Source organism: Mirounga angustirostris, unplaced genomic scaffold (assembly GCF_029215605.1).
Source record: "Mirounga angustirostris isolate CCGP_5_RB_7025 unplaced genomic scaffold, mMirAng1.0.hap1 SCAF_11, whole genome shotgun sequence".
In the NCBI taxonomy this organism is placed as follows: domain Eukaryota; kingdom Metazoa; phylum Chordata; class Mammalia; order Carnivora; family Phocidae; genus Mirounga; species Mirounga angustirostris.
This window is the reverse complement of record NW_026991719.1, coordinates 56813191-56838660: the sequence shown is the minus strand read 5'-3', so window position 1 is coordinate 56838660 and position 25470 is coordinate 56813191. Positions and strand designations below refer to the sequence as shown.

The following is a 25470-nucleotide window of genomic DNA, read 5'->3' as shown; positions in this document are numbered from 1 at the left end:
TCAGCACTCAATCAATTTAAAATAACTGGGGCCTGACCCAAGTAAGTTAGCAGCCACTCTTGGAATTAAACATTCTTAGGATGCCCCCTCTAGGTAGGTTTTAATTCTTCAGGGAATTCTGCTTAACAGGCACTAATAAAGAGTAATCAAGTTCATTTTCAGGGACAGAGGACTAAGCACTGTTGTCATTCTATAGATTGCTTGGCTCGCAAAGCCATATATGAAGACATCTTTCCAGTATCATAGAAGCCTGCTTGCCAACAGGTCTCTTGCAAAGCTCTTTATCAGTTAGACAGCTCTGTATGTGATAGTCCAAAAATCTGTTTGCCTGTCCCATCTTCACCTTCTCAGCACCATTATTCTGAGTTACTCTCTTATTTTTAGAAACACTTTGGGCTTACCTTGAAGCAGTCGAGTCAACTTGGAATCTCTGTAGGGCACAAAGCCACCCTTTTTGTCATCTCCAAGAGCACTGATTACATTTCCCAAGCACAGGAGGCCTCGGTTAATATTAATACCTAATAGCAGGAAACAAAATTTACATTGCTTGGTAAAGCATCGAACACATACCTGCACAAAATAAAAAGCCTGCAGAAATATTAAATCGTCAATCAAGGAAACTTCTTGATCCTGTTCACTTTTCTGAGGACAAAAGTCTAAATGTTGGATAGGCACACGGAATTTGCTGGCACTTCTTGCCCTTTCCCATGGAAACAAAGTATACACACAGATAACTATCACCATGACAACAATATTTATATATTTACTTTTTATATACATTATCACATCTAATTCTTAAATTAACACTGAGTAATTAGATGAATAGCTGTTTTTTTTTATTGTCATCTTGCTAAAATATTTTTACTATCATTCTCACCTTACAGATAAGGAAACCAGCACAGAGGTTCACTGACTTGTCTAAGGTCAAACAGCTGGTGAGTGGTAGGCCTGACATTCCATTTCAGGACTTCAGTTAAGTCCTATGCTCTTTCTATGACACCACACAGGAATACATTTTCTCTTGTTGCTTTAGAAAGGGTAAAGATTCTTTTCCACTTCTTTAATTCCAAGGTTTGCTTTTTAAATCCTGTAATAATCTCTGAGGTCCTTCTAAAGCCCCTGATTTTCCCATGATTACATTTATTGTGTAAAGGCTATATAGTATAGTGGTTAAGTGCATGGGCTTTGGTGTCAGATAGACCAGGTTCTAATCCTGGCTCTACCACTGACTACCTATATGATTTGGGTAAAGTTCCGCTCTAAAATGAGGCAAATATACCTACCTCATTGGGTTGTAGTGGGGAATTAAATAAGATACTCATACAAAGTTAAATGCTAAAGAAATGGGATCATTTTTGTTAAACTTTTACTTACTCAGCCATACTTTGGACTCCCCTATAACCAGAAACAATCATATCTACAAGATCCTGAGCTCCAGAATTCCTGACTGCATCCCACAATCCTTTCATTTCTTTCATGAATCCTGTTCTTTACCCTTACTGTGACCACCAATTTACTGACACTTTTTTAAAGATTTTATTTATTTGACAGAGAGAGAGAGAGCACGCACAAGCTGGGGGAAAGGCCGGCAGGGGGAGAGGGAGAAACATGCCCTCCGCTGAGCAGGGAGCCCGATGCAGGGCTTGATCCCAGGACCCTGGGATCGTGACCTGAGCTGAAGGCAGACGCTCAACCGACTGAGCCACCCAGGCACCCCTGACACTTTTTTTAGAAGATTTACTTTATTTATTTGAGAGAGAGAGAGAGAGAGTGAGTGCCAGTGGGGGGAGGGGCAGAAGGAGAGGGAGAAGGAGAGAAATCTCAAGCAGACTCCCCTCTGAGTGCAGAGCCCAACTTGGGGCTTGATCTCATGACCCTGAGATCATGACTTGAGCTGCAATAAAGAGTCGGGCACTTAACCGACTTAGCCACCCAGGCGCCTCTACTGACACTTTCTTTCTTTCTTTTTTTTAAAGATTTTATTTATTTGAGAGTGTGCAAGAGAGTGCGTGAGAGAGAGCACAAGCGGCGGGGAGGGGCAAAGGGAGAGGGAGAAACAGACTCCCTACTGAGCAGGGAGCCTGACGTGGGACCCGATCCCAGGATCCCGGGATCATGACCTAGCCAAAGGCAGACGCTTAACTGACTGAGCCACCCAGGTGCACCCTGCCACTTTCTTTTCCTTTTTTTTTTTTTTTTTAAGATTTTATTTATTTATTTGACAGAGAGAGAGACAGCGAGAGAGAGAACACAAGCAGGGGGAGTGGGAGAGGGAGAAGCAGGCTTCCCGCGGAGCAGGGAGCCTGACGTGGGGCTCGATCCCAGGATCCTGGGATCATGACCTGAGCCGAAGGCAGACACTTAATGACTGAGCCACCCAACCACCCCACCCTGCCACTTTCTAATACTCCCAGTAGATCATTCTCTCCTGGGCCTTAAACTGGACCCTGTGATCAATCATTTCAATTAGGCTTTCCCAAACACTCACCAGACCCATGACCTTCTGCCTCCCTATCATGTTAACTCCCAGTCACAAGTTAAATCAAGTATGTGTGTGTGTGTGTGTGTGTGTGTGTGTGTGTGTGTGTAAGTTTCTGTAGGCTGCAATGCTGAAGAAAGTCACATAACCAAATGGACTAGATCCATTCATTATAAAACATTGCTATCTGATTTTAGGTGAACCTTTCGTCAATTGAAAATCTTTTCTTCCTCATCCCCTACTTCACCACGGCAGCTATTCTAAACATTCATCATTTTCAAGACTGTAAATCCCCTTTCACTCTATTAGTGGATGATTTCAACAAATACACTGTGGAGATCAAAGTTATCCACAAGGGAAGATTTTCCCTCTCCTCAACTCACAGTCTTTTTCTTTGCAGTGGTTCATTCATCCCTCTCCTTGTTTCAGAGGAGTAAATAACCACCTTTATTTCCCCTTCAGCCTCTGCTGGTTTGTTTCTGTTCCTTCCATTTTCTCTGGGACGCTGGATCCTTGGATCTTCTCCCTCTCTCTTAGATCTTCAACTTATTTTCCCTTCATGAATTCCTTCTTTTCAGTCTATATACATGCTCAAATCACCCCAATCTCAAACAAAAACAATTCCCTCAAGCAACCATTCCTTTCTTTTCCCTTTATTGCTAACTGAAAGGGATACCATTTTCAGGGCCATTTAGCCTATCCAGGATGTGAAGGAGAGTCTGCGGAGATTTACCAAAGCTGCTCGCCAATACCTGTACTAATTCTTGTATTAGTTCATTCTTTTCTTTTCTTTCCCCTTTGAGCCACACAGAACACTGTGCCATCTTATTGGCTCATATCCCATCTGGGATGTAAAGGAGAGATGGGGAGGTTTTTCAAACGTGCTGAGCAAAACTTCCATCTATAGTTTCATGCAAAAACAACAATAAAAAAATCTAGATGAACCCTGAGAAGAATCTATGGCAACTAGGATCTAAGCAAGAATCATACACTTGGTATGTATAAATAGGCTGTTTTTTTCTTCTTCAAATGAGAATCGGGGCTTTGGGATAGAAAGGAGCAAGGGAAATGAATCTCTAGAAGGAAACCATCACAAAACGGGATTTGATTTCCTGTTGTTAAGAGATTTTAAAATGACAAATTCTTGACATGGATGGAGTACACATCATAAAGACTGGGAAGCACATGTTTGCAGAGATTTAAATTTCTGATCGAGGACGGGGTATGGAGAAAAATGTCCAGATAACATTATAAAATCAGAAGGTATTCTCTCTAAGACTGAGAACAGATCAAACAAGGAGGATCAAGAATACTATTTGACATTTTTGGGTATTTATTTACTATGGCAACAAATAAATAATAGAGATCTTAACTTAAAAGGGAAATATAACTTGTATCATGGAGGCATGTTGCAACAGGTTTCAGAACTAGAACAGAAGTAACAGGGGAGAACAACCAGGTAGGAGAGAAATGAAGTAGCTCCATATGCAGCAGCTCTCAAATGGGGATACTTTAGCTTTTTTTTTTTTTAAAAGATTTTATTTATTTATTTGACAGAGAGAGAGAGATCACAAGTAGGCAGACAGGCAGGCAGAGGGAGAGGGAGAAGCAGGCTCACCGTTGAGCTGGGAGCCCGATGCGGGGCTCGATCCCAGGACCCTGGGATCATGACCTGAGCCGAAGGCAGACGCCCAACTGACTGAGCCACCCTGGCACCCGATACTTTAGCTTTTGAAGGGATATTTGGCAATATCTGAAGACATTTTGGTTGTCACAATTTGTGGGTGGCAGTGAGTGCTACTGGCATCTAGTGGGTAGAGGACAAGGATGCCACTAAACATCCTACAAGGCACCAGACAGCCCCCCAAATTATTTCATCTAAAATGTCAATACTGCCACAGCTGAGAAACTCTGCTCTATAGGTGAAGAAAATATCTGTGAGCCTAAGGCAGGTAGCCGAGTAAAATAGGGTGAAAAACAGAAGTAATATTATAGTATCAATATGGTCCACCTAGTTAGAGAGAAAGGGAATGATCTGTTACTGCAATGGCTCACAAAACTCACAGGAATAAATACTGAGAAGGGATAGAGTGAAAGGGAATTTGATTAGGAGACAGAATCTGAGTTCAAACTCTGCCTCTGCCACCTACTGATATGTGTGACCTTGGACAAGCCACTGAAACTTTCCTTTATTCATAAAATAGGTGTAATACATACCTTACCACATTTTCATCCAATGTGATCTACAAAGTGCTACCTACACATAAGTTTTTATTAATAGGGTGGACAAACTTGGATAATTTGGGTATCTACTAAGCTATGTGAGGCTGAAAGTAGAGCACCTGATAAATTCCTAATCCACTCTGACGACCGTTTCTTCACTCAAAAGATACTGTGAGTGAGTAAGGAAATGGCTGCTTTGGTCTTCAAGATGACACACACAGAAGAACTGCTTATTTAAATAAAATGATGGGGATCTGTTTGTTGGGGACCAAGGGGCATGGTTATACACCAGTATGCTAGCTGTTATGAAAACAGATCTCCAAAATTTGGGGAAAAGGCAGCCAACTTTCTGGGAACAGGATGTCTAAAGGGGAAAAAAGGACACAAGGCTTTCAAAACACAAAACTGTAATTATCTAGTCACAAATTATTTCAATAAAAAAAAAATCAACGTATTGGGGTGCCTGGGTGGCTCAGTTGTTAAGCATCTGCCTTTGGCTCAGGTCGTTATCCCAGGGTCCTAGGATGGAGCCCTGCATCGGGCTCCCTGCTCCGCGGGAAGCCTGCTTCTCCTCCCACTCCCCCTGCTTGTGTTCCCTCTCTCGCTGTGTCTCTCTCTGTCAAATTAAAAAAAAAAAAAGAAAAACCAACATAGTTTCATAGAAATCAACGTGGCAAAGAAACTCACACAGAAAAAGAACACAGAGCATCATAGGAAGTTCTGTTCAAACACAGGAGATTGGCCACCAGCATTTCTCTCCTCTCCCTCCTAAAACACCACTAAATGGTTTTTTTTTTTAAAGATTTTATTTATTCATTTGAGAGAGAGAGAATGAGAGAGAGCATGAGAGGGAAGAGGGTCAGAGGGAGAAGCAGACTCCCTGCTGAGCAGGGAGCCCAATGTGGGACTCGATCCCGGGACTCCAGGATCATGACCTGAGCCGAAGGCAGTTGCCCAACCAACTGAGCCACCCAGGCGCCCCACTAAATGGAATTTTAAAAGTACTTTACCCACCAGATCACAGAACATAGGAGAGAAATATTAGTAGACAGGAGGTTTCAACATATTTTTAGAGTACTGGTAGATAAGCAATAACTAACTTAGCAAGATAGAAGAAGCTTCAATCTAAAGAACCTGCAGGGGGACAATAATGGTGATAGTGATAATAACAGCTGAGTTTATATAGTGTTTACATAAGCTAGACACTATTCTAGGTACTTTATACATAGTAACTCATTTCATCCTCACAACAGTCCTATAAAGTATGATTATCGTTATACTGACATATAGGAGAGTTGAGGCACAAAAAGGTTAGGGAAGTTGCCTAAGGTCGCACAGCTAAGAAGTGGCTGAGTCAGAATTCAAATATAGGCAGTCTGGCTCCAAAGTCCATGGTCCTAATCTCTATGCTCTATGGAAATGAGCTGATAGGGTCACTCAGTGGCAGCACCAGGTACATTGGAAATCATTCCCAGTCTCCTTATGGGATTGTTTTTCTAACACCCACCCCATTAAATGTTGATATTCTCTTGAAACCGTCTTGAGCTCTTTTCTCCCTATATATACTCTCCCTAGGTTATTTTATACAGCCTAGAGTTCCAATAAAAACTATAATGAATGAGTTACACATCTGCATCTCCAAACAAGACCTCTTTCCTGTTGCCCAAAGCTGTATGTTGGCTGCCTACTGAATAACCTCCAGTAGGCTGTGCTCACAAGGCATTGCATGAAAATACCAAACAAAACAGAATTCATCTTTCAGTGCCAATCCATTTCACTTCCAGCACTGTCCTTTTTCATTTTCTTGCCGTCTAACAAGTCATGCAACAACCAGCCAACCTGGAACTCTTCCTCTTCTCACCCCACACATCTGAGTCCTTTTCATCAAATACTTAGTGAGTAGGTACAATGTTCTAGGCACTGTGCTACTTATTAGAGATACAAAGATGACTAAGTCACAATCCCCACTCTCAAGGAGTTCATAAATTAAAGGGAGAGAGGGACACAAACAAAAATAATTGCAAATAGATAACATTAAAGGAAGAGATATGTATAGTAAAAATGGGTTCTTGTAAGAGGGAGTGGTAAATGTTACCCGGGAAGGTAAAGGAAGGCTTCAGCAAAGAATTAAAAATTTGAGCTGAAATGCGAAGGATGATTAGTAGAACAGTGCCAATGGAGGAGAAAAGGGTAGGAAAGAAGAATGTGAGGGCATTCCAGACAGAGGGCATTCCAGACAGAGAAAGTAGCACATGTCAAGGCACGTATTTGTGAGGAACTATGGGTAGTTCAATATCAATACAATGTGCCTAGGTAGGAGAAGAAGAGTGACAAATAAGGAGGTCAGAGGACAGCTAGGGAGAGATCATAAGTGCATGACAGATATGTCAGTCTCAGGTGTGTGTATTTATCCTGTAGGTCAGTGGTTTTCAAACAGTGTTCCTCAGAACCTTAGGGATACTGTAGGGAACAGCAGAGATGCTTCAGAGCTTCTGCAACTGTAATTCGCCTTTTGTTTTTTAAGCTTTTTTTATTGTAGTAAAATATGCATAATATAAAAGTTACCATTTTAGCCATTTTTAAGTGTACATGAAGTTTGGTGGCATTAAGTACATTCACACTGTTGCATAACCATTACCACTATTTACAAATATTTTAACTATTTTAAGAACTGCCTTTAAACAGCTCACTCCAATGTGCTATATTTCAAATCTCAACATACTGGAGTCTACCAATACATCTTGTGCGGTGAGGTTAGTTAAGTTTCCTGCAGTCTTTGAAAGTACCTCTAACATTTGTGCATACGTTTGACTTTTCTGCAAATGTGGATTTTCAGGTTATGGCTTTGCATAGACTCTTTCCTGGTCACATGCTCGCGCATGGAAAATTGTGCAAGTTATCATACCACTATACACGAGTTTGTACTGAAACACCAGACAGAGCAGTTCCTCAATTCATGCACTCTTCACTGCGTCATGGTCAGTTGCATAGTACCAAATGGATGTTCGCAATCTACATGTCCACCGATGGATGAATGAATACACAGAATTCCATGCGTGCACACACACATGCACATACACGTACAATGGGATATTATCGAGCCACAAAAAAGAAGGAAATCCTGCCTTTTGCAACATGGATGAACCTTGAGAACATTATGCTAAGTGAAATAAGTCAGATGGAGAAAGACAAATACTGTAGGTTCTCACTTATAAATAGAATCTAAAAAAGCTGAACACATAGAAAGAGAGTAGAATGGTGGCTGCCAGAGGCTGAGGGGTAGGAGAAATGGGGAGATGTTGGTCAGAGAATATAAACTTCCAGCTATCAGATAAATAAGTTCTGGGGATCTCATGTAAGGCATGGTGACTAAAATTAACAGTACTGTATTCTATACTTGATAGTTAAGAGAGTAAATCTTAAATGTTATCACCACACACACACACACACACAAATGGTAATTATGTGAAGGAGTGTGTTAACTAACCTTATTGTGGTAATCATTTCACAATATATATGCATATCAAATCATCACACTGTATACCTTAAACTTGCATATGTTATATGTCAATAATATCTCACTAAAGCTGGAAAAAAGATTAAATGAGATCATGCATATGAAGAACTTAGCCAATGGCACTCAAAAAAAAAAAGTTTCAGTGCTTCTTGTAAACTTTGCAAGTATCCTGTTAGGCATTTATAGTTATTACATAACATAAACTAGGGAAGGTATTGCTAGTGATACAACTTTGGATTTAAATGTCCTATCATTTGAAACTCCTGGATCAGTTTAATAACTGAATTGAATCCTGAGGTTGTAAAGTGGGCTGTTAAAAAGTGTTTATAATTCACAACTACATATCAGTATGAATCAGGATTTTCTTGATAATGTGTCATCAGAACAAATTATAGGAAAAATTAGAGCGAAACCTTAATTAAGATTCTGTCATCCAGAATCCCCATCAATGTCATATACTAAGAATTAAGAATGTTCACTAGAGCTTAGTTTGTAATAGCAAACGTCTGGAACCAACCTAAATGTTCATCAGTAGGGGAACGGTATAATAAATATGATGGTATATCTATACAATATATAGACATGAAAAAGAACATGGTAGAGATGTGTAAGTTAACATGGAACAAACTCCAACATATATCATTCAGTGAAAAAAATAAAGGGTAGACTAGAATAGACTACCATGTATGCTTCCATTTGTACAGAAAGAGAAAATATCTAGAAATGTGGATTAGAGATTTGGGAAAAGAGGAAAAATTACTCTTCATTATACTACATTTAAAAAAAGCTTTTATTTCAAAATAATTATTCAGATTCACAGGAAGTTGAAATGTATAGGAAGGTCTTGTGCTCCATTCCCCCAGCCTCTCCAATGGTAACGTATTGCACAGCTATAGTTAACGTTGGAAAGTTAACATTGGCACAATCCTGAGCTTATTCAGATTTCAGCAGTTTTTACAGGTACTCGTGTGTGTGTGTGGTTCTGTGCAATTTTATCACATGTATAACTTCATGTAACCATCACCAAAATCAAGATACAGAACAGTCCTATCACCACACGGCTCTCTTGTGCTACCCTTTATAGGCATACCTACTCTTTTACCCTCCAATGCCCAACCCCTATTGACCATTAATCTGTTCTCCCCCATAATTTGGCTATTTCATGAATGTTTCTTTTTTTTTTTAAAGATTCTATTTATTTGAGATAGAGCAAGAGCAAGAGCAAGCGAGAGAGAGAGAGAGAGCGCACACAGGGGGAGAGACAGAGAGAGAGAGAGCATGAGTGGGGGGAGCGGCAGAGGGAGAGGGAGAAGCAGGCTCTCCACTGAGCAGGGAGCCAAATGTGGCTCGATCCCAGGACCCTGGCATGACCTGAGCCGAAGGCAAATGCTTAACCAACTGAGCCACCCAGGCACCTCTATTTCAAGAATGTTTAAATGGCATCATACAATATGTAACCTTTTGAGACTGGTCCCCCTTTTTTTTTCCAACTCAGCATAACAATAATCCATCTAAGTTGTTGTCTGTATCAAGAGTCATTCCTTTTTACTGCTGAGGAGTATTACATGGCATGGATGTACCATATTTTGTTTAACCATTTGCCTACTAATGGACATTTCAATCATTTCATTTTTCGTCGTTACAAATACAGCAGCTATGAACATTCATGTACAGATTTTTGTGTGAACATATACTTTCTCTGGGATAAATGTCCAATAGTGCAATTGCTGTATTGTTTGATAAGAACATATTTAGTTTTAGAAAAAACTGTTTTCCAGAGTAACTGTACCTTTCTACATTCCCACCAGCAATGTATGAGACATCTAATTTCTCCACATTCTTGCCAGCACTTTGGTACTGTCACTATTTTTTGTTTTAGCTATTATGAGAGGTGTGCAGTGATACCTCATTGTTGTTTTCATTTGTATTTCCTTTTTTTTTTTTTTAAAGATTTTATTTATTTATTTGAGAGAGAGAGAATGAGAGAGAGCACATGAGAGGGGGGAGGGTCAGAGGGAGAAGCAGACTCCCTGCTGAGCAGGGAGCCCGATGCGGGACTCGATCCAGGGACTCCAGGATCATGACCTGAGCCGAAGGCAGTCGCTTAACCAACTGAGCCACCCAGGCGCCCCATTTGTATTTCCTTAATGACTAAGGATACCAAACATCTTTTCATGTGGTTATTTGCCACCTGTATGTCCTCTTCAGTGAAATATCCGTTTGTGTTTTTTGCCTACTTTGTAGTTGGATTGTTTTTTTACTATTGAGTTTTCAGAGTTCTTCATATATTCTAGATACAAGTCCTTTGTTGTACTGTATTTTTTATCATGGAAAATTTTATGATATACCAGTTAATATAAAGAAATAAATTGTGATTATAAACTAGTTATAATATTCTTATTGTTTGAAGACTTACACAATGTTATAAACCTGAACTTATAAATTTATGTGAATATAAAACCCATTCTTTGATTTATTTCAACTGTTAGAATTTGTTGTAAGATTTCATTTAAAAAAAGAGTTCTTCTGCTTTAAAGGGAAGGCAGATAAAAAAAATCTGCTGTAGATGATGGAAACAAATGAAAGTGTTTTGGGGGGGAGGGGCAGAGGGAGAGAGAAAATGTTGAGCAGGCTCCACGCCCAGGGTGGAGCCCAACCTAGGGCTCCATCTCATAACCCCAAGATCATGGCCTGAGCCGAAATCAAGAGCTGGAAGTTTAACCAACTGAGCCACCCAGGTGCCCCACAATTGAAAGGTTTTAAAGAGGGGGTATACAGGATCGAATTTGGATTTTATAAATATGACTTTGGTCGTCAGTTGGAAGGTAGATTTGGGAGTCAGAAACTGGTGTTTAAGAAACCATTTAGCAGGTTATTTTAATAGTTCAAGTGAGAGATCTCTAAGGACTGGAACAATGGAAAAGGAATGAAGGAGATAGAAGTCAAAGGTATTTAAGACATAAAAATGACATGACCAAGCAACCTTTTCAATGTGGGAGATGAGAAAGAGAGAGAATGAATACAACATGTGCTCATATTCTGGGAATAAGGCAGATACACATTCATCTGGCCAGCCAACACTTACTGAGCACCAACTGTGTACCAGGCACAGTGCTTGGCACAGGTGGCAGGAAAATAAGAACCAATCTTTCCGTTCAAGGAACTCAAAGTCTAATGGGAAAAACAAACAAGTAATTACAACGAAGAAAAGAGAGGATGCAGTGAGACTTGGCAGGGTGGCAACTGACTGGGAAGGGAAGTAATCTATATCATGATAAGATTTTAGGTTATAGGCTTTTAGGTAAATGCCTTTGTCAAAACCCAGCTAACATACAGTTAAAATTTGTGCTTTTCATTATAAATTCTACATTAAAAAATATAAACAAATATTAAACCCCAGTTAATAACATGTACGCTTGAGTATTTAGGAGGAAGTGTACTAATGTGTGAAATTTACTTTAAAATGCATTTAAAGGGGCGCCTGGGTGGCTCAGTCATTAAGCGTCTGCCTTCGGCTCAGGTCATGATCCCAAGTTCCTGGGATTGAGCCCCACATCGGGCTCCCTGCTCCGTGGAGAGCCTGCTTCTCCCTCTCCCACTCCCCCTGCTTGTGTTCCCTCTCTCGCTGTGTCTCTCTCTGTCAAATAAATAAATAAAATCTTTAAAAAAAAATAAAATGCATTTAAAAAAGAATATGGCTAAATGAGTGGATAGATATGTAATAAAGTAGATATAGTAAAATGCTAATGGTGGAATCCAGATGCTAGGTATAGGGCTGTTCCTGTAAAATCTTTTATACTTTGCTGTGTCTTTGAAAAATTTCATAATGAAATGTTAGGAAAAAACACTATGGAACACCAGCTGATGGACTGACCCATATTAGAGGTTTCCTAGGTGGGTGACATCTGAATTGTGAATCGAAATATTAGTAAGAATTGTCAGTCAGACCAAAAGGGAGGAAGAACTCAGGCATTCAATCAGGACCAACTATGAGTCAGGCACTATGCTGGGCCCTAAGGATTCAAAGACGAATAAAACACCTTTGCCTGGCTTGCTGTCAAGTCAGCCATTTTAGGAGATGACAGTATTACAGAGTTGGGTTAGTGTTAGTGCAGCAAAGAGGTAAGCACGGGATGCGGGTGGGGGATTAAAGGTGGTCAAAGAGAGTTTCTTCAAGGGGATGAAATCGGAGCTGAGTATTGAAGGGCAAAACAAAATTAGCCATGTGAAGACAGAAGGAAGGCATTTCCAGCAGAGGGAGCAGAATGTACAAAGAAGCATAGAGAAGAGAGAACTTGGCACACTTCGAATGGCTAAGCAGATTGCAAGGAAGGGGTGGGGAGAGGGGAAGCTGGCCAGGTAGGCAGGGCTAGAGCACAAAGGTCATGCCAAGCAGTGTGATACAAAATGAGGAGCTATGAGAAGAGCTTTAAGCAGGGATATCCAGTTTGGGAAAACATCTTGGCTGCTGATTGGTAGATGGCTTGGAAGGGTGCCTGGCTGAAAAAGATAGGGAAACCAGTTGGAAAGCTTGCTCTAAGCTAAGAAATGCTAAAGGCCTGAACTAAGGTAGTGGTAGTAGGGTCAGAGAAAAGAAAGTGATTTGAAAGATGAGAAAGTAAGGGCGCCTAGGTGGCTCAGTTGGTTAAGCGACTGCCTTCGGCTCAGGTCATGATCCCGGAGTCCCGGGATCGAGTCCCACATCGGGCTCCCTGCTCGGCGGGGAGTCTGCTTCTCCCTCTAACCCTTCCCCCTCTTGCGCTCTCTCTCTCACTCTCTCTCTCTCTAATAAATAAAAAATTAAAAAAAAAAAAGATGAGAAAGTAAGACTGAAAGAGATTGGTGACTGATGGGATTGGGAGGAGGAGCCAGAGTGCAGGAAGAGCATGGCTTGATGACCCGGTTTCAGGCATGGGTGACTGAGGGGATGTCGGTGTTATATACTGAAGGTGATGGAAAGGGCAGGTTTAACAGAGGCAGGGAGAGATGAGGAGTTCAGTTTTAGGTATGTGGAATGGGAGCTGTCTATGGGACATCCATGAGATGCCCCACAGGCAACTACATTTATAGGCTGAAATGTAGCTGTGAGATTTGGGCTGGAGATAAGAGGTTTGGGTGGGGCAGGATATAGGCAGGAGTTATAAGCATCTAAGTGGGTGAGACCACCTAGGGTGGTGCAGAGGTGGCAAGGTGATGGGCCTGAACAGTGGGAAGAGAAAGAAAAAAATTGCAGGACAGAACCTGGGCTGTTGCAGGTATGGGTGGATGGAAGAAGAGGAGCCTGAGAGAGTCCTCAGAAAAGAGGACACCCAGGAGACGGCAGTGTCACAGATCTGAGGGAGGAAGGAGACTGTTCAGATGAAGGGGCAGGGTGCCAGACACTGTGGAGTCACCACGTAAGAGAATGACTAAAAAGAGCCTAATGGATCCAGTCTTTCAGGTCACTGGGTGACCTCAGCAGGGACAGTTGCAATGAGATGAGGATGGAGGGCTGGCAAAAAGGCAAGGTGAAAGGTAAAAGGAGAAGAAGAGTAGTATGAGGAGGATGAAGGATTTTGTTTTGTTTTAAAATGGGAAAAATACATTAGAACACTTCTATGCTGGGGGGGAGGGGTGAGGGAAAGCCAGTAGACAGGGAGAGGTTAAAAAGCACAGGAAGAATGAGGCACTTGATGGAACCAGATTTGCAAGGCAGTGGAGAGGGAAAAAACCCAGCAGAGAACATCATACAAGTACAACGGCACTGAGATCTGAAATAAGAGTGCTATTTGGAAACGATGAGTAGACTGCTGTGGTTGGAACCTTGTAGTCCATAGGCAAGTGTGGGAGGTAAGCCTGGAAATCTAGAGGGGCCAGAAATTGCCAGTGTAGTCCCCTGGTACTATACAATCTCAAGGAGAAAAAATTACATTAGAAGATGAAATGGTTTCAAGGGCCACATTGAAAATCTAAGACTTCTGGTTGGACCTGGAAAGATGGCTCTATTGTAGATAGTCTGATGGGGGAGGAGAGGATGACTGCATTCTGGGAGAGAAGAGATGGCTGTGCTGAAAGTGCACAGAAGCCAGAATTAGCAGGGCATGTTGTGAAGGCTGTGTAGCTGGGGTGGAGTGTGGGCAGAGGAAGCTGTGAAAGACAGCTGAGGAGGTAGGCTGGGACCAGGGTACAAAGGGTCTGGAAGGCCTGGCTATGGATTTTAGACTTTATCCTGTAAGCAGTGATGTGCCACATCGTTTCTAATCAGGGAAAGTACCATGTACAGAGTGGTACTTTAAGGAGGCTAATGTAGGTATGGTATTTAGAATGGAATGCCTCCTGGGAGCCAAAGTATGAGGAGGCTCTTCACCAGGTATGCAGGGTGAAGGCACGGACTTTGTAGAGGCAGCAGGAACAGACTGGAAGTGGGCGCATCTCTACAATATTGCTAAGGAAGAACTAACAGCAGGTAGTGAGTACTCATTTCTAATCAAGGAGATCATGCTGGGTGCAATAATTGGCATAAGGGAATAGGAAGAAAAAGCAAAAGAGAAGGAAAAGGAATAGCTCGAGTTAGGGAAAGAACTAAGAGAATGATGATTTATGAAACAGAAGTTCCAAGAAGGGTATGTTCAAATGTCAATGCCACTAAGAGGTCAGGTAAGATGGGCACTGGAAAGAACCAATTCGTTTTGGTAATTAAGATATCACTGATAATCTTTTACATAGTGGTTTTAGCAAGGTGGATAAATACAGACTATCAAGAGAGTGAATCAGGTTCCTAGATAGACAAAATCAATATTAAAAAATAAATTTTATATCCATATGCCAAAAACAAAGTCAGAATATAAAATTTTTAAATATTCTACTTAGGCTAGTTACATGGGTTTGTTCAATTTGTGAAAATTCAGCAAGCTGTTTGCTTATATGTAATTTCCTAGTTTTAAAGATTTTATTTATTTATTTATTTATTTATTTATTTATTTATTTGAGAGAGAGAGAGAGGGCAAGTGGTGGGAGGAGCAGAGGAAGAGGGACAAGCAGACTTCATGCTGAGCGTGGAGCCCAACGCGGGCCCCAGTCTCATGACCTTGAGATCATGACCTGAGCTGAAATCAAGAGTTGGACACTTAACCAACTGAGCCACCCAGGTGCCCAAATTTTCTGGTTTTATATTACACTTCAATAAAAAAGTTTTTGAAATATCACTTCTAAACCCATAACTATATGGTCAATTAATCTTCAAGAAGCAGGAAAGAATATCCAATGGGAAAAGGACAGTCTCTTCAACAAATGGTGTTGGGATAACTGGCCAGCAACATGCAGAGAATGAAACTGGACCACTTCCTTACACCATACTCAAAAATAAATTCAAAATGGATTAAAGACCTAAATGTGAGACCTGAAACCATCAAAATCCTAGAGGAGAACACAGGCAGGAATCTCTTTGACATTGGCCATAGCAACTTCTTTCTAGATAAGTCTCCAGAGGCAAGGGAAACAAAAGCAAAAATAAACTATTGGGACTTCATCAAAATAAAAAGCTTCTGCACAGCCAAAGAAACAATCAACAAAACTAAAAGGCAACCTATGGAATGGGAGAAGATATTTGCAAATGACATATCCAATAAAGTTAGTATCCAAAATATAAAAAGAATTTATAAAACTCAACACCCCCAAAACAAATAACCCAATTAAAAATGGGCAGAAGACATGAATAGACATTTCTCCAAAGAGGAGATACAGATGGCTGATAGACACGTGAAAAGATGTTCAACATCACTCATCATCACGGAAATGCAAATCAAATCCATAATGAGATACCACCTCACACCAGTCAGAATGGCTGAAATTAACAAGTCAGGAAAGGACAGGTGTTGGTGGGGATGTGGAGAAAGGGGAACCTTCCTGCACTGTTGCTGGGAATGCAAACTGGTGCAGCCACTCTGGAAAACACTATGGAGGTTCCTCAAAAAGTTAAAAATAGAACGACCCTACGATCCAGCAGTTATACTTTGGGTATTTACCCAAAGAATACAAAAACACTAATTCAAAAGGATACATGCACCGCTATGTTTATAGCAGCATTATCTACTATACGGAAGCAGCCCAAGTGTCCATCAATTGATGAATGGATAAAGAAGAAGTGGTATATATATATACATATATATATATATGTATATATATATGTATATATATACACACACACACACATACACACAATGGAATTTTTTTTTAAAGATTTTTTTAAATTTATTTATTTGACAGAGAGATAGCACAAGTAGGCAGAGTGGCAGGCAGAGGGAAAGGGAGAAGCAGGCTCTCTGCTGAGCAGGGAGCCCGATGCAGGGCTTGATCCCAGGAGCCTGGGATAATGACCTGAGCCGAAGGCAGCCACTTAACCGACTGAGCCACCCAGGCGCCCCAACACAATGGAATTTTTATTCAGCCATAAAAAAGAATGAAATCTTGCCATTTGCAAGGAGGTGGACGGAGCTACAGAGTATAATGCTAAGCAAAATAAGTCAGTCAGGGAAAGACAAATACCATATGATTTCACTCATATGAGGAATTTAAGAAAGAAAACGAGTGAGCCAAAGGGAAAAAAAGAGAGAGAGAGAGAAACCAAGAAACACACTCTTAATTATAGAGAACACACTGATGGTTACCAGGGGTAGGGGGGTGGGTGGGAGGATGGGTTAAATAGGTGATGGGGTTTAAGGAGTGTACTTGTTTTGATAAGCAGCAGGTGAGGTATGGAACTGTTGAATCACTATATTGTACACCTGAAACTAATAGTATATGACTGTATGTTAACTGGAATTAAATAAAAATTAAAAAATGTATCACTTCCAAAACTGTCAAAATACAAATTACCTCTGAATAGAACAAAAGATGTATAAGACTTCTACAGGGAAAATTACTGAGAAATATTAAAGAAGTCCTAAATAAATGGGGAGATATATTATGGACATAGATTTGGAAGATGTAATTTGACTTAATGAAATGGAGTGCCCAGAAACAGACCAAGGCATATTTGGGCCTTAACATATGACAGAAGTGGCACCGCTCAGCAGTGGGGAAAGGGCGGACTTTTTATTAAATAGTGCTCAGACAAATGGGTATGTATGTGGAAAAGTGAAATTGGATCCCCACATCATACCATGTACAGAAAACAGTTCTAGGTGAATTAAAGAGTTAAATGTGAAAGGCAAAACTGTGAAGCTTCTATTAGATAATATAGAAGAATATCTTCAAGACGTTGCAGTACTGAAGTATTTCTTAAACAGGACACAAAATAAAGGAATCATCGATGAAAAAGGAGTGAAAAGATAAGCCAGAGATGAGGGAGAAGATATTTGCAAAACATGTGGGAGTGGGGAAGTTTGCAATACATATAACTGAACAGTGACTAGAACCTATAGTATATAAAAAACTACTTTTTAAAATCAGTAACAAAAGGACACAACAGAAAAACGGGCAAAACTAGGCCAGGTATTTTATAGCAAAGAAAATGTATGTGGCCAGGGCGCCTGGGTGGCTCAGTCAGGTAAGCGTCTGCCTTCAGCTTGGGTCATGATCCCATGGTCTTGGGATTGAGCCCGGCATCGGGCTCCCTGCTCTTTGGGGAGTCTGCTTCTCCATCTCCCTCTGCTCCTCCCCCACTCATGCACACACACACACACACACACACACACACACACTCTCTCTCTCTCTCTCTCTCTCCTCTCTCAAATAAAAAAAATCTCTAAAAAAAAAAAAAAGAAAGAAAATGTATGTGGCCAAAAAACCACAGAAAAAGGTGATCAACCCTTTTAGTCCCTGAAGTAATGAAAATGAAAAGCACTATGAGGTTTATCACTCCACACTCACTAGACTGGCAAAAACTTTAAATTCTGACCAGTGTTGGGGAATGTGGAGCTACAAGGACTTTCATACCTTGGAACACTTTGTAAGACAGTTGGGTGTGTACCCTATGACCCAGTAGCTTTATTTCTCAGTATTTACCCCAGAAAATCCTTTTTAAAAATAGTTTATTTAAATTCAAGTTAGTTAACATATAGTGTATTATTAGTTTCAGTGGTAGAATTTAGTGATTCATCAGTGGCATATAACACCCAGTGCCCTCCTTAATGCCCATCACCCAGTTACCCCGTCCCCCCACCCACCTTCCCTCCAGCAACTCTCAGTCTATTCCGTATCGTTAAGAGTCTCTCATGGTTTGCCTCCCTCTTTGTTTATTTATTTATTTTAAAATATTTTGATTATTTACTTGACAGAGAGAGAGAGAGAGCACAAGCAGGGGGAGCGGCAGGCAGAGGGAGAAGCAGGTTCCCCGCTGAGCAGGGAGCCCGTTGTGGGACCCTGGGATCATGACCTGAGCCGAATGCAGCTGCTTAACCGACTGAGCCACCCAGGCACCCCTCCCTCTCTGTTTCTATCTTATTTTCTTTTTCCTTCCCTTCCCCTATGTTCATCAGTTTGTTTCTTACCCCAGAAAATTCTTACACATATGCATCAAGGTATATAAACAAGAATGTTCATAAGGACGTTGTTAATAATACCCCTAAACTGGAAACAAATGAACTCTCCAGCAACAGTAGAAAGAATAAATAGTGGTATAGTCATATAATGGAATACTATACTGAGTTGGAAATACAGGAACCACAACTATATGCAACATAGATGAATCTCTCACACACAACGTTGAACGGAAGATGTAACACACAGATGATTACATACAGCATGATTCCATTTATATAAAGTTTAAAAATAGAACAAAACTATGCTACTTAGATATTTATACAAAGGTGGCACTACCATCAAGGAAAGCAAGGGAATTCCCATCACAAAAGTCAGGAGTGGTTACCTCTAGAGGCAAAGGAGGAGGTCATGACCCGACAGGGGTATACACACAGGTGCTGGAAATCTTTTGTTTTTCAACCTCCGTGGTACTTACATGACTGTGCACTTTATCATTATTTATTAAACTATATACATGATCTATGCAATTTTCTGTACGTATCCTGTATCTCATCAAAAAATGTAACTAAGAGTGAATCACATGTGTTGCTAAGCAGTGTTAACTTTTCTGAGGAGCTTGGCTCTAAAGGGAAGGAGATAGGGTAGCAGTTACAGGAGGATTCAGGAATGAAGGAATTTGGGTGCATATGTTCACCAAAATACATATACAAGAATATTCATAGCAGCACTATTCATAGCAGCCCCAAACTGGAAAATACCCAAATGTTCATCCAACAGTAGGAAGGATAAATAAGCTGTGGTATAGTCACCAATAGAATATGCATAGTGATGAAAATGAATGAACTACAACTACATGCAATAATATGGATTAGTCTCAGAAGCATAATGTTGAGTCAGGGTTACTAGATTTAGCAAAAAGAAAAAAATACAGAACATCCAGTTAAATTTGAATTTTAGATAAATGATGAATCATTTTGCATGGAACATACTTATATTAAAAATGATTCATCATTTATCTGAAATTCAAATTTAACTGGCCATCTTATATTTTCTCTGGCGACCTTATATCGAATGAAAGAAGTCAGTCACAAAGGTTACCCTCTGGGGAAGCTAGAGACTGGAAGCTGCATAAGTGGTACTTCTGGGATGCTTGTAATATTGTTTCTTCATCACCACTTATTCCTCAAACTGTATAATTATGATTTGGGCATTTTTTCTGTATGTATATTATACTTCAATTGAATAATCTATGTCATCCATGTGTAACTTATTTATAATCTATCTGGCAGTGATCTGAATATGTTTTATATTCAAAATCACAACAAAAAATAGAGATAATCTTAACAAGAAATGTACAGCACCCACACTGACTAAAGGGAGAAAAATACTTTGAATGGGTGATTTAATCCAGAATATAAATGGTCTATAAATATACAAGTATGTTCAACTTCACTAATAACTATAGAAATGAAAAGGAGATGCCATTTTTCACTTATCAAATTGGTAAAAATACTTAGAGAAGTTAGAAAACTTTAGAAAAATGAATAATCTCATGCCTTCACGGGAATTTGATAGTATATTTCAAAGATTTAGATGGAGTTTGGGAAGATGGTAGGTTAAAGATATCCCCGAATCCCTTCTAGTCCCAAATCGGATCCATCCACTCTGTTCTTGAGCCCAGCAGGTGTGCTGGAATCAGCCAAGAGAATGAAGGCACAGGATGGGTCTGAGACCTGATAGCAAGGGGGTGATGCAGAGTTTTTGTTCTCTGGAAGAGACGAGGACTCTGAGCCAAGGGCTTAGGGTCTGATGTAGTAGAGCCAAGGCAGAAAGGTGGGAACATGGCTTCTGGTGAAGGCTTGGCCTGCAGGACTCTCTGAGTTCCTGTCGAAATTGTCGGTATTGTCTGTGTGAGTATGCCAGGTTTCTCTGGATCTGAAAATGCTGAGAAGAAACTGAGGAGCTGGGTTGCGTCCTCCCCATCTTGAGATAAAGGCAGCACCAAGGAACAAGAGTGCAGAGAGGCTTCCTCTTGATACCTCCCCAGGGTGTGAGCAGCTTGCTGACAGCACGCCTGCCGCTATGGTACTGGTCATGGGCAGAAACCACTGGGCCTTGGCCGCTCGCACAGCTGCTAGGGCTTAAGGCACTTGAGCCTCAGTGAACAGACACAAGAAACTAACAATCCACAGAAGGGGACCCCGAAGCCAAAGAGAGGCCAAGTGGAACACTTTCAGCAAACAGAGTTGCTGAAAGAAACAAACAATTCAAGCTTAAAAAAGATCTCCCTCAGAGATTAAAGCACAGCATAAAAAAGACTTTTTGGAACTAAAAGAATTACATACTGCTTACCAAAACCAGTAGCAATTATCATTCCAAATATTAAAACACTAAAACCATTCCAATTCAAATCAGAAACTAGATCCTCCTGAAGAAAGCAACTTTACAAGCCCACGGTGTACCCTTCAACATCCTTCTCCTTTCTAATGAACAAAAAGTAAGAGAATTAATAAGAGGAATAAATATTGGCAAAGATCATTTTCTTCTTACTAGTATGATTTTATACCACGAAAACCCCTGACTCCAGTTCAAAGAAACTTAGAACCGAGCTATATGTATCAGGATGAATTGATCTCACACACGTAACACTGAGCAAAAACAAAAAACAAAACACCAGTGACAAAAGAACACCTACATTATGAAACAACTTATGAAAAGTTTAGAAAAAGCAAAACGCCACTGTATATTGCTAAGGGATACAAGAATACGTAAATGAATGGATGGTAGTTAAAGTCACTCCCCCACCTGCCTGATGCAACCTTACCACTCGAATGACACGGCTCTGGCAAAGGTTACCAAAAATCTCAATGGCCAAATCCACCCCTCTCTTCTCAGTCCTCACCTTATGTGACCACTCTGAAGCATCGGACGCAGGTGACAATCCCTCTTTCCTAGAAACTCTTATTTTGGTTTTTACGCTACTACTATTCTCCTGTGCCTCTTCAACCTCTTTAATTGGCTCATTTACTCCTGACTAATATTTAGTGTCGGCTGTCTTATTATCTAGTCTTTCTCTACACAACTCTCCCTGGGCAAACTCACCCACACATTCCAAATATTTATCCAGCCCAGATGTTGGTTCTTTTTTTTTTTTTTATTTATTGGGGCGCCTGGGTGGCTCAGTTGGTTAAGCATCTGCCTTCAGCTCAGGTCATCTCAGGGTCCTGGGATCGAGCCCCGCGTTGCGCTCTCTGCTCAGCAGGGAGTCTGCTTCTCTCACTCCCTCTTTGCTCTCTCTCTCTTTTTTTTAAGATTTTATTTATTTATTTATTTGACAGAGAGAGACACAGCGAGAGAGGGAACACAAGCAGGGGGAGTGGGAGAGGGAGAAGCAGGCTTCCCGCCGAGCAGGGAGCCCTATGCGGAGCTTGATCCCAGGACCTTGGGATCATGACCTGAGCCGAAGGCAGACGCTTAACGACTGAGCCACCCAGGCGCCCCCCTCTCTCTCTCTCTTAAATAAATAATAAAACCTTTTTGTAAAAAAGTTTTATTTATTTATGTAATCTCTATACCCAATGCGGGGCTTGAACTCATGACCCCGAGATCAAGAGTCACATGCTCTTCTTACGGAGCTAGCCAGGCACCCCCCAGATGTTGCTTCTAAGCTCTAGTTCTGAATTTCCCATTTCCTCCCAGACTTTTCTAAAATGCATTTCAAATCTGACATGTCCAAAACCAAACTTACTATCTTTCTGCAGTCTGCTCCCTATAGACCTAGGTCTTGTTTTCTTGCTAATTTCCTTCAGCATCTCCCACTTGATCTAAGGTCATGATTTTGTCATAAACTTCTTTGCCTCACAAATCAAATCTACTTGAGTACACTGCCTTCCTCTACCTCCAGTAATGCAATAAGCAACAAAATTCTGATGGGCCATATCCACCCTCTGAAAATATCCAAGAGGGGCTAGCAACTATCTTAGCTCTCGGTAGTTAGAAAATGATTCCCTTGCAACAGTGAGGAGTTTGGCTTTTGGAATGATATTTTGTTAACTAAAGAAAACTTAATTCTGCTGGGACAAGTCACACCCCGTAAGCCTCTTCCACTCTCAAAATCTACCTCAAATGTTGACAAGCACCCTGGCCAGCTCCTAGGGTTCTTAGTTCAGTTGGGCTTGTCTATAAATACCAGTAAGGCCCCTATCCTCCTTATTAACCACCATCCAGAGCAAGGGAAACACAGAAGATGGAATCGATAATTATCAAAAGGCTACTATATAACAGGAATTACAATGCTTATTTTACACATATGAATTCACTTAATTCTCACATCTCTGTGGGGGTATATATTCAAATCCTATTTTACAAATGAAGAAATTGAAGCTTTGAAGCTAAAATGGGTAACTCAGAATGTGGACGCGAAACTCTAATGCAAATTAATGAAAATCCTTTGAGAGCCCCTAAAAGTCTTTGAAGATGCTGCCAAGTGACAAGCTACCAACCACCCATGAATCTATCACTGGTGGACTGGAAACTGCAAAATTCTTGAGAGATTGAAAGCAGATGTATAAGAGTAACAGAAGAAAAAAATATACAGGAGAGAACCACTGTGAAAAGTGGCACCAACACTAGGGGTAGTGCAGACTTGAAGGTAGTGGATTCAGCAAACAGGAGGGAGCCTTGGGATAGGAGTCCATGGTAATTGGTAGGAGTAGGTCCCTGGCCTGGTAGCCAATGACATGGCGGGAATAAGTCCAAACACAAACATGAAAATATGCAGAAGAAAACCTTTTGTTAAAAGAGAACATCGGGGGCGCCTGGGTGGCTCAGTTGTTTAAGTGACTGCCTTCGGCTCAGGTCATGATCCTGAAGTCCCGGGATCGAGTCCCGCATCAGGCTCCCTGCTCAGTGGGGAGTCTGCCTCTCCCTCTGACTCTCCCCCTCTCATGCTCTCTCTCTATCACTCTCTCTCTCAATAAATAAATAAAAATCTTAAAAAAAAAAAAAAGAGAACATCGGATCTGGTACGAATGAATGAATGGATGAATGAAATCAAGCTCCATGACTTCGATAAGGGATGCAAAAAGACATACCAGGTAAGGGCTAACAAAAAGAAGGTAAGTGAAAAAGTATTAATCAGATAAAATAGATATAATCCTCTGAGAAGATACATCCATGATACTTTATGCAGCTAGCAACATAGCTTCAAGATATATAACTGTAATGACACTGTAGAGTGACAGATGGTAACTACACTTATCAGGGTGAGCACCGAGTAACGTAAAACTTTGTAAAAAAGTCACTGAATCACTATGTTGTACACCTGAACCTAATATAACATTGTACGTCAACTATGCTTCAATAATAAAAATGTAATAGCTGCAAAAAATGTGTATATAATGCATAAAAATCCATATATATAATGCATAAATAAATACAAGGAGAAATTGACAAATCCTTGGTCATACTGTCACAAAATAACATACTAAGTAAATAACAAGAAAGAACATGAAAGAGCTGAATAATATAATTAAAGAGTTTATCTCATAGGCAGATATAGAACTACATACCCAACAAAAAACATACTTTTTTCAAATGTACATGGACTATTAACAAAGACCAAACAAGAATCAGGACAAACTTCAAAAAGAAGAAATCATACATATTCATTGATCATAATGCAATAAATCAGAAATAAACAACAATAGGATACATAAAAACACCTTCTACATAACTCTCAGGTTAAAGGAAAAATGAAAAAGGAAATATCTAATTTAGAAATTAATAGAGGACTATTTCTCAAAATTATAAGATTATATCCGGTGGTACTGAGAGGAAAATGTATAGTTTTAAATGTATCTTTTTAGATAAGAACAACTGAAAACAAATGAGCTATGCTACCAAAAGAGAAATAATCAAATGGCATATTCAAATAAAAGAAAAAAATCAATCCTGAATGTAACTTAGCCTCTAGATCCAGTTACCAATTTGTAGGAAATACAGAGGAACAAGAAACATGTTAAAACTACCTGGGGATATGCAATTAGCAAAATTCAGACTATAAGAAATTCTGTAAGACAACCTGATTTCTTCAATAAATAAATTACAGAAAGTTGAGGGGTAAGGAGAGATGGAGGAAGTATCTACAGATTAAAAGAGACTGAAAAGAACCTATCAAGTAATAGCAAAGTGTGGACTTTGCTCCTGATCCAAATAAATAGATCCTGATCCAAATAAAATCAATGAGACTATTGGAAATGTGAACACTGACTAGATATTTGATGATGTTCGGGAATTATTAATAATTTTTAGGTGATTATATTCTTAAAAGTTCTTTTTTTTCCAAATACAAACTGAAATTTAAAAAATATATATATATATCTGGGATTTGCTTCAAAATAATATCGGAGGGAGAAAGTGGTTAGGATACAGATGAAACAAGACTTGTCATAAATTTGTCATTGTCGAAACTGTATGACAGGTATTTGGGGATTCATTATACCATCCTGACCTCTTGAAAAGCTTTAAAAAAAAAAAAGAGAGAAGAACAAAGCTTTCAACTCAGGAAGCAATACAATGAATATAACAAAACAACTTAGGAGGAAGTCATTGATAGAGAGTAAAAAAACAAAATACAAAAAAAGGACAGTTAATAAACAAATCTGTCAAATGTGGTAGAAAAAATAGAGAAGATAAATAATAATCGATGAACTAAAAGTAGAGACATAATTACAGATATGGGGATTAAAAATATACAGTAAATCTATATGCAAAATTATGCCAATAAATT

The 25470-nt window shown here is 40.1% G+C and overlaps 1 protein-coding gene across 3 annotated transcripts in view; it reads right to left on the bottom strand.

Annotated features, from left to right (window-relative positions):
• KIF4A (kinesin family member 4A) overlaps positions 1 to 25470 on the bottom strand; it is a 116804-nt gene that overhangs the window by 71925 nt on the left and 19409 nt on the right. For all 3 annotated transcript variants that reach the window (XM_045879259.3, XM_064574206.1, XM_064574205.1), the window contains one exon: positions 402 to 518. In XM_045879259.3, the coding sequence (XP_045735215.1) occupies positions 402 to 518 (117 nt within the window). The remainder of the gene's footprint in view (positions 1 to 401; positions 519 to 25470) is intronic.